At 43.7% G+C, this 10527-nt stretch overlaps 1 protein-coding gene across 5 annotated transcripts; it reads right to left on the reverse strand.

Annotated features, from left to right (window-relative positions):
* Window positions 1–3629: 3629 nt before the first annotated feature.
* Window positions 3630–8556, reverse strand: LOC125531710 (F-box protein At1g52495-like). 5 transcript variants are annotated; one of them, XM_048696027.1, is made up of 6 exons: window positions 8384–8556; window positions 7544–8293; window positions 7029–7441; window positions 4234–4419; window positions 4089–4158; window positions 3631–4001 (listed from the first exon to the last, which is right to left on the reverse strand). In XM_048696027.1, exons 2-3 carry the CDS (start codon window positions 8279–8281, stop codon window positions 7097–7099), a joined length of 1083 nt encoding a protein of 360 aa, XP_048551984.1. In that variant the 5' UTR covers window positions 8282–8293; window positions 8384–8556; the 3' UTR covers window positions 3631–4001; window positions 4089–4158; window positions 4234–4419; window positions 7029–7096. The 5 variants fall into 5 exon arrangements, with proteins under 5 accessions (XP_048551973.1, XP_048551984.1, XP_048551979.1 ...); XM_048696022.1 differs by having other exon boundaries at window positions 3631–3751; window positions 3907–4001; window positions 7029–8293; XM_048696016.1 differs by having other exon boundaries at window positions 3630–4001; window positions 7029–8293.
* Window positions 8557–10527: the final 1971 nt, after the last annotated feature.

Below are 10527 nucleotides of genomic sequence, written 5' to 3' on the forward strand. Positions count from 1 at the left end.
TGCTACTCCAGTTATGATCCTTCTGTCAAACTATGGCATTCTAGTAGTCCTGTGATGATCAACTAATCTAGTGCCAATCACCAAGAAGCCATAAACCAATAACTTACCCTTGTGATGCTACTCTTATGCCAAAAAAGCCTACTTGATGCCTCTACGTCGATAAAAAGCCAAAAAAGCCCTAGTTCATGCCTCCGGGTCGATAAAAAGCCAAAAAACCCTAATTGAGCCTACTTGATGCCTCCGGGTCGATAAAAAGCAAAAAAACCCTAAGTGAGCCTACTTGATGCCTTGAGGTCGATAAAAAGCCGAAATAACCTAATTGAGCCTACTTGATACCTCGGAGTCGATAAAACGCCAAAAACTCTAGTTGAGCCTACTAGATGCCTCGGGGTCGATAAAAAGCCAAAGAAACCTAGTTGAGCCTATTAGATGCCTCCGGGTCGATAAAAAGCCAAAAAACCCTAATTGAGCCTACTTGATGCCGCCGGGTCGATAAAAAGCAAAAAACCCTAAGTGAGCCTACTTGATGCCTCAGGGTCGATAAAAAGCCAAAATAACCTAATTGAGCCTACTTGATGCATCGGCGTCGATACAACGCCAAAAACCCTAGTTGAGCCTACTAGATGCCTCGGGGTCGATAAAAAGCCAAAAAAACCTAATTGATCCTACTTGATGCCTCCTCATCGATAAAAAAACAAAAACCACTAATTGACCCAACTTGATGCTCACAATCATCAGTTCAGCATAAACACACTTCAGATCAAATTCAACAACTGTAAATAGCTTACTAAGCTAAAAAAACACCAGTTGCACAGAAACATACTTAAGATCACAATCACCAATTTGCAAGCATCTTACTTAAGATCACATTCAGCACCTACAAATACCACCACATTTAGCATTAGTTCAAATCCATACATAATCATAGTTGAAGATTACTACATTACATCACCATAGTTCAGAAGTACTCATAGTTCATAGAATTTAAACTACCATCATTACAGCAAATGCCAAACAACACTCTGCAAAAGGTCAGCAAATGCCAAATGATATTGCCCACTCTTCTCTCCCACAATCACCTGCTGATCCATTTATGATGGCCTTGACCCCCTGCAGCTTCACATTGCTCTCTTCAACTGTCTTCTTTAGCTCATCAATGTGGCTCTGCAAGTTCTTCCTCTCTTCAGCTAGCTTGAGCTTCATGTTCCTAATGACATTTGCTTGAGCAGCTGCTAGGTTCTTAACCATGTCATACTTCTCCTGAAGCTTGTTGGTTTCAACATATTTCCTTTCTACTTCTGCCCTCCTTTCCTGAGCATCCAAAATTCCATTCACATCTTCAACCAACTTCTCATAGCTCTCCTGCAGCTTCTTCTTCTCTTGTGTCAAGTCATGAACAGCAAATGAATGCAGAAGATTTTCCTCAGTCCTGTCTCTCTTACTTTGTTCATACATAAACCATAACTTGGATAATGCATTCTCAAGGGTGTTGGGCCAAGCTGGATCTATCCATTCAACTAATCCACAGTTTCTACCTTCCTGAACAAAATCAGAATTAACATAAACAAATACATTAGAGTGCTTTCAAGCAACACTATTTAATTACTATCCTCAAATTCAGAGCTTGAGAAAAGGACTACTTAAACATGTCCTCATGCTACTTAAACAATGTTGTCCTGCTATAAAGTAAACAAAATCAATCAAATGACCTAACATGTCAGACTAAACAAGTTGCATCATCTGTCCTGCTCCAGTAACCCATGCATATTCTGTCTTAAATTATTAATAGCATGCATCACTAAACAAAGTGACCTAACTTAACAATGTTGCCTCTGATCCACTTTGCTTCTGATCCACTTTCCTAACTTAAACAATTGCTTCTGATCCACTTTCCTAACTTAACAATACAACTAAACTTAACAACAAACTGCAATGCCTGCCTCCACAGTACAAATCCAGAGAAAACAAAGGCAGAACACAAACAAAAGGCACATCCAGAGAAAATAAATCACAATATACCTTCTCAGCACAGCAAAGAAACCTCCTGCCAGTGTGGATTCCTTGGAAAGCAACACGCCTTTCTGCGGCCTTCCCATGTTCATTGCAGAGAACAAGCAACTCCGTTTCAAGTCCCTCGAAATCGGACTCTTCAGTGGTATTAGGGATCTGTAGTGCATAGGAATACCAGACATTTGATCCACATGTCAGCAAACAAGCTCATTCAAGAAATCCCCCAAAATCACAAACCCTAACCCTAAAAATCTGAACTTACCTTAATTCTGCCGTCGTCAGAACCTGAGCTGACGTACTCCACGGGGTGCTCGCTGCTATCGGATCCATCGCAACAGAACACCACGGCGACGCGGCGGCGGGTGCGGCGAGCAAAGCAGAGGAGCAAGACAGAGGAGTGAGCGAGCGAGAGAGCAGCGAGACAAAGTGGGGAGTGGGGGCAGCACCGACCGGCCTTTTGACCGGTCCATCAAACAGAGTCATACGGCGCCGTCATCGAGACGGCCGACGGTGCCACGTACGCAAAAAAGGGCCCACCTGTTGTAAATAAGCTTAACTGACCCCGATCCGCCGATCAGTGCTTTCTGCAAATTGTTTACGGTAGACTTGGTGTTTTTGCCAAGAAACTGTAACGTAGTGATTTCTACAAACCTAGCCCTTAAACTGGTGGTTTTCTGCAATTTACTCGAACACAGGAGGGCATAGTTGGGCAATGCATGCACCCAGCTAGACAGATATATGAAGGCATGAGATGTTTGTTTCAAAAAAACAGGCATATGAAGCGAAAACCCAATTCATTTATGGCGGGGATAAACAGGCAACACAAAGAAATAATGAAAGGATACTCCCGAGCAGCATCTATCTCGTCAAACAGGTAGAACGGAGCTGGATCACATCGTTGGATAGCGAAGACCACCCAGCTATTCGCCACCATTGTCTCCTTCCCTCCAGACAACTGTTTCATGGACCGAGTTTCTCCCTTGCCAGTGAAGGAAACCTGAAACATGACTAAGCATGAGTCTCCAAACAGACAGCCTTTAACAAATTTGAGGAAAAATCAAACAGGGTGTCATCACCATAGTGATTCAGGAAGAGCTTGATAACTGGGGAATAGTTCTTTTTTTTATGAATAGTATCAGTACATCATATGAATTTTTATGCTGGATTTAGAATAATGTATGCATGAATACATAACAGATCTCTGCAAAGAACACATGCCTTGACTTTCACACCAATATAGACTACTCTATCCTCCCTTCAGGATCTGGTTCGTGAGGTGGGTCGTCATCCATGTCACCATCACCAGCATCACCATCCTACAGAAATGGAGTGAGTTAGGAACTGAAGTGCAAGAAACAGAACCAAAGTTGGTGGAGGAAATAGAAACCTTTTTCTTCATCATAACCAAGTATCCACGGCCACCTTGCACTAATTCAGAGAACACTTCGTGGGAGTGCCTTGCAACTCCTTTAAATGTGCGTTCAATTGATTCATCCTTCCTTTGGACTAAAACTGATACCAACTCTCTAGTATGCAGCAATACCAATCAGCAGAGTTTGTGAGATTCTAGTATTAGGACAATCACAAGGGAACCAAGTTGTACTGATCAAAAAACTTGCCTCGTCACCAACATCAAGTTCAGCCCGTATTCTCCGCTGTTCGGTGAAGTTCAGGAAGGACTAATTACTTCAAATGCTCAGTGCAGCCATAAAGCAGCTGCTGCTTGTTATTTCTCTTGTACCTTTATTATTGGCGAGAAAATAACTACAACATGGTTAACACTATAAAAAAGGTATTGTGCAGCTGAGTTAGCCAGTTTAGCAATGTAACAAATGGAAATATAGGTTTCAAAAGCATCAGCAGGCAATGAGTCCAAATTTCGGATTTTCTTCATACACTCATCTTGCTTGACAAGATACGTGCTCCTGCTGCTCATCAACTTTTCCAAGTCCCCCATCTTGCACAGTCTGCTCCAAAGTAGCTTCAAAAGCCTGTGTTTAGATGTACATGACACATAACAAGTCAACAGTAGCTATACAAGTTAAAGCCCAAGAAAACACTATAGCTGTATTAAGTACCTTCAGATCATCCCCTTGTTTTTCTGTTGCTCCATCTTTCTTGAATCGGCATTAACGCCATCGACATTGGCTGCCCAAAAGATCATTTAAGGGGGTTAGGGGGCAACATTTGAGGATGGTGTCTCAATGGTGAAAGAGGTGGTACCTGATATGTCCTGCCTTATAGCGCTTTCACATATTACAACCCGATTCTGAAGCATGGTGTCGCCAACTTCATGTCTGTTGTTAAAGAAAGCCGGTGCACATGGTAATGCCTTATATTCCCATAGGTTCTGTGATGTTCTTCTACATTAAAATGTCATTCAACTCATATGGCCACCGTGTTAATTATCTGAAATGCGGCACCACTTCTCATGTATGTTAGTTTTTACTAGTGCATAAGATTTCAGGTAGATGATTGAGGAATTAAAAGCTGGATAACAGCACATACATAGACATATATCCACAGCTATATTTTACATGACAATAGTTTACACGCTGTACAGTGATGTTAGTAATGTGGCACTTTGTTGCTGTTGTGAAGTTCTATTCTCACTGTGACAATCAAGTTGCATATCAAGTTGCATATGTATTACCATGCTGCAGGTCCTGTGGTACCTGATGTTCCTCTGGAAGAGACAGACATTTTGAGAAGCGGGGCTGCCAGGAACACCTTGAGCTGGCAGGCTCTCTTTTGCATTATCCATTTTTCCATCTCTCGTGTCTCAACAAAATAGGGTTGAATATTCTCTTTAACTCTCTCTATCTTTGAAGAAAGGCCACGCTTGATATTTCTTGTTTAGGCGCTGATGCATAATGATGAGTTATGCTTATTGGCTCATTGCTTTGCTGTAATTTAAGATGCTGATTAGTCTGGATTCTGGAATATTGAAGAAATACTCAGCATCAGGTGTTGATTAGTTGGGAATATTAAAGATGCCTCTTTTGTTTGTTAAGTTGGTAACATCATTTTTGTTATGTCTTACATTAATGCCTGCAGGTGTTACTAAAAACACCAACAGAAAGAATGGGGAGAATTACAAAGGCTTCAGAAGGATTTGTTTATCTTGTAAGTGTCCATAACTCGGAATCAATTTTGCTCTCTTAAAATCTGTTCTCATATAGCATATTCTCCTTATTGCTGATCAGAAAGATCTCATAATGGCCAACATGGTGTGTATTTTAAAACTTAAGAAGAGTAGAGTGGTTTATCATCTTAAATTTTGTTGAGGGAATTTATCATCTGAAGTTGACTTCATAAACTTAAGAAAGGGACATGCTTCTTCCCATAAAAAGGGTGCAATTTAAAACTTAAGAAGAGTGCAGTGGTTTATCATCTAATTTTTGTTGAGAGAATTTATCATCTGGAGTTGACTTCATAAACTTGAGGACACATGCTTCTGTCCTGTCATGTTTTTTCTCTTCAACAGAGGCTGTCTTGACATGCTTTTGTGCTGACATGCATCCTGGTGCTAGCTGTGCTAACTGCTAAACTGAAAATTATAATGAAATGTACACTACTGTTTAAAAAGACTGAGACGCCTTGGTTATGTTCTGGCGCTTCTCCATTTGGCCTTATGAATCATAGACAAACGGGATTCACTTGACTTGACATTGTTGAGGTTGACTATTCGCGACTCTACTGAATCTGTTTGAGCGTAACTTGTCACATGATAGGCTATTTGCTAAGTTGCAGTAATATTTGCTATTCAGGTAAGCACTTCTTCAGGAAATTAAGCAGGTTTGCCAAGTCTTTCTTTATTGTTACTCAGTGAACTAGAGTTTTGGTCTGCTATAAATGATGCAAAGATAACATCCCTTTGTCCCAATCCCATGTCAATGATTTCCTTAATTTTTTTTAAATAAAATAAACAGCATTCCTCAGTGTTTATCATTGTACAGGTGGTTTCAACATGGCAGTGCTAGTACATATAGTGTGAATAAATGGAGGAATGACCCGGTTTAATATGCCTGTCGTTCTTTATTTTGCTATAAACTTTCGAACAGTCAGCTGTATGAGAGAGACCCAGGCGCTAAATTTCAATAAAAGCTAGAAATACTTCCTAGGTTGAGCAAGAACTGTCATGTCGAAGTCAACTTCCTGGATGATATATCTTTCTGGTTTGATATAGCAATCCCTTTTTGCTTTTTTTACTATATAAATGGATGCTAATTACTGTTTCAGTTAAATACCCAGGAAGATCTGTCATCCAGTTTGCGAAATTAGCTGGGCAGTAGTACAATCTTATAAGATCGAACAACCAATCAAAATAAAAATGAATTTGCTGGTCGACCTGAACCTCACATATAGACATGAACTCCATTCTCAAAGGAAACCAAACATCTACTTTTTCACTAAAGTTCGCGTTCAAATTTATTTTTGTAGTTTATGTCATGAAAAACAAAGCATATATTTTCATTTGCATTCCTATTCATGCTGTGATCGCTATTCAATGACAAGCATACCTTCACGAAAGTTTCCAGTAGCTATATTAAAGTTTACAAGCCATTGGTATAGCAGTCTATTCAGGATTTCATCACAGAACTATAATGGCCTTGGAAAGTTTACTCAGAACAAGGACACTATGGGGTGCTAGGAGTGATAATGATGAACGCTGACGCAGGGTCTGGGGAAGGGTCCGACCACTTTGGGTCTATTGTACGCAGCCTTTCCCTAAATTTCTGCAAGAGGCTGTTTCCAGGACTTGAACCCGTGACCTCATGGTCACAAGGCAGCAGCTTTACCACTGCGCCAAGGCTCCCCTTCCAATCTTCACTAGTGGTGTCAACCAATACCAATACATGCTAGTCTGAGAACACAATTATATTTTATTTTCCATTTAGAGGAAGAGAATAGCACAACTGATTCACTGACACCACTAGTGAAGATTGTGGTAAATAACTGGATGGAAAGAGCACCTATCCAATCAACACCCAAAACCATCGATATTTGGACCATACCCGACATCTGATTCTCATGAAGTCACCGGAGCCACGCCAACTTGGCAAATGTGAAGCTGCTCCAAAATTCACTGAGGAACGGGCGGCTTCTCCACAAAACAGGGAATGTAGGGGTGAAATCTTTGCGCCCAGCGGTCTCCAAGAGAGCAGACAATATCCAGTTTACCGGTATCCATATTGTAGGACATAAGCAATGCTTCCTGCCCCGCATCTTCAAGGAATATCAGATTGCAGTCTGGATGGATCGCAACCGCCTGGTAGAATTCGTTGGGTGCACGGCAAGGGCTTCCTAGCAGTTCAAGAATGCTGGCAGTACACTTCAGGGTCCACAGTCCGCTAGCATGATCCTCGAGAACCCACACCAAGAGCCGGCATCTACCTTCATTTTCTACATGCCCGGTGTATAGGCGTCCCTGCGACAGCCCAAAGAAACCGTTATTGCTGGTGTCCGGCATACGGATCCTCCTCCAGGTTTCCCCCTCTGTGTCAAAAGTGACCATGGAGCGTATCACTACCTCCCAGTCCACCACCTTGACCACAGGATGGCAAACAGCCAGATGCAGAGATCCATTGAAGTACACGCATCCCGATTCCTCGGCAATCATGAGGTTCTCGGAGCTCCACGCGCTCCCAACGGAGGTCCACTGCCCGGTGTCTGAAGAGTAGACCTCCACCCTCTGAACCCCAGCGAAACTTTGCACGAACACAAACACCTTGAAGCGGCAGGGAATAGCCGGGTCAAAGCACAGGCGGGCGGTGTTGAGGCGCGTCATCATCTCATTCTGGGGCACCGGCAGCGCGGCCCAGATCTCCTTGGTGGCAGGGTTGCACACGACAAAATCCGCCTCGTCGCTCATGTCAAACTTCCAGCAGTAGCAGATGAGAATGCCGCTGCAGCAGTGAATGGGCGTGACGTGGCGGTAGCCCCGCACGAAGCTGAGGGAGGGGTCGTCGACCATCGGCCGGCCCCACCCGGACAGGTTGAGGAAGCTGACGCCGTAATGGCGCCGGCCGCCGCCGACGTCCACTTGGGAGTAGCAGAAGAAGCCGGTGAGCGTCTGCGGCGACCTCCTGCGGACGGCCGGGTCGGCGCAGAGCGCCAGCCACGCCGTGGACACGCATTTGAAGCGGCAGAGCGACCGGTACGGCACCCGCGACAGGATCTCCCGGTGGATCTCAGGCAGGAGGTCGTCCCAGAGGCTCCCCGCTGCCGGCGGATTCTCCTCCTCCTCCTCCTTCTTCCTCTTCTCCATCCCAAGGGGGTGCTGCGAATGGCAGAGGCGCTTAGGGTTTTGATGAGATGCGCTTCCTCGAACCGAAGGTGAGGAGAAGGAGAGGGGAGGAGGGCGACAAACCTCACACCTCAAAGCGCGATGTGGATGGCGGCGACGCACGGGACGACGGCGACGGCGACGGCGGCGGAGATGGCGGAGGCGAGCTGCCGAAACCACCGGAAGGCGGACTCTGCTCTCACTGAAAAAAAAGAAGGCACTCTGCTCCGTGTCTCCCCACCTCGGCCCAAGGATAAAACACAATTGCGGCGGCCTCTCGGCCCAAAATGTGCCCTAGATATAGATAGAGCACATGATTTTCTAAGCACCAAAAAAATTGTTTTTCTAGGCACTTAATTAGTTACTTGAGCCAAAATGCAGGCCCCATGCTTTCATCAGTAATAAAAGAAAAAGAAAGTGGTGGCCTCACAAAGATTATGCTACAATTGAACATCATGTTACAAAGATTTTGCACTAAACTTTGTTGCAAATATTGTTGCCTCAAAGCGCAACGGGGATGGCGACGACGGACGGGGCGGCGGCGCGGCGCGTATGGAGGCGAGCTGTCGAAACAGGAGGGGGAACTTCGCTCTCAGCCTCACACTGAGAGAACGCAATCTGCTCCGTGTCTCCTGCACCTCGGCCCAAGGACCAAACCACAAAATTGCAGCGACCTGTGGGCCCAAATTGTGCTTTAGAGCACATTCCCTTTTTCTAGGCTCTGAAAAAATGTTTTTCCTATTTTTCTAGGCTCTTAATTACAGCACAGTTTGCAGGGATTCTACTGGGAAATATCTAGCCTCTTCGGCGATAAAATGTCAAGGTGTGACTGACCCAACATCATTGGAGGCTTGGGCTTGTCGAGAAGCACTCACACTTGCTCTTTGACTTATCACCTGAAGACAGGGGCGTAGCCAGGCCCCAGGCTACCTGGGCCGTGGCCTGGGGCGTGGTGGTGAAAACGTTCGTTGACTGTAGCTACAGTCGCTCACTGTAGCTAAAGTAAACACTGTAGCAACGAAGGTGGCCCTGGGCGTGTAGATATTCTGGCTACGGCACTGCCTGAAGACATACAGATAGCTTCAGACTGTAAAGGTGTGATTAAAGATATCCACGGAAATATAGATGGCCTACACTCTAACATTATTAAGGAGATCAATCTTACATCTCAGCAGTTCTCTCGCTGTTCCTTCGTCTTCAAAGGAAGAGAAACTAATCTTGAGGCACATAGCCTCGCTAAACATACTCTAGGCCTTTCTTTAGGACGCCATGTGTGGCTCCTTAATCTGCCGGATCTACATTGTATTCCTATGAACTTTTATAATCAATAAAGTCAGAGTGTGTTTAGACTCAATAATAAATAAAAATTACTCCGGAAAAAAGTACAGACCACATAATTTCAGCAAAAAAAGAATGGTTCCATCATGCCATCACGAAGTACTCCCTCCGCCCGAAAATACTTGTCATCAAAATGGATGAAAAAAGATATATCTAGAACTAAAATATATCTAAATACATCCCTTTTTATCCATTTTGATGACAAGTATTTCCGGACGGAGGGAGTATATGCTACACCCTTTGTTCCTAAATGTAAGAGGTTCAATCTTACATCTAGGATTTAGGAAAGAGGTGGTACAATTAAACGTTATGGATTTTGCGTTCATATATCTTGGTTTGCAGTGTTGTTCTCGATCCTACACATCATGTAGCAGCAAAGCGGGAATTATGTTGGTCATGCTCACACATACTGACGAAACTGAAACTGAAATGGTCGTCTTGCACACACATTTCTAGCATATTCCTACCAAAATACTTATACCCTAGACTAGACATGTTGCATCAACTTCAGTTCCAACTAGATACAAATATAGCCCACCGAACTACACACATAACTCTTATGTATCAGGTTATTCGCATGTTCCAGAGGTGCCCCTCTCATCGTCGTAGCTAATGAAACAAGAGAAATTATGGACCAAATTTTGCAGCAGTGCGATACAAATAGACAAATTGAAAAAAAAAAACACATCTCCAATCACGCACATGATCCTTGAGCATACTCAAAACAAGTCTTACCAATGCAAATGCTAACTAAATATACACAACTACTACATTTAACAGTGGCCTACGATGTCAGGAGTAGACGAACGGCAACACACGCCGCCCACGTATCTTTCCTTTCCTGTGTAAACATCTTGCTGCAAGAAACAAACAAATATGGCGATGTCAGT

Source organism: Triticum urartu, chromosome 1, assembly GCF_003073215.2.
Source record: "Triticum urartu cultivar G1812 chromosome 1, Tu2.1, whole genome shotgun sequence".
Lineage (NCBI taxonomy): Eukaryota > Viridiplantae > Streptophyta > Magnoliopsida > Poales > Poaceae > Triticum > Triticum urartu.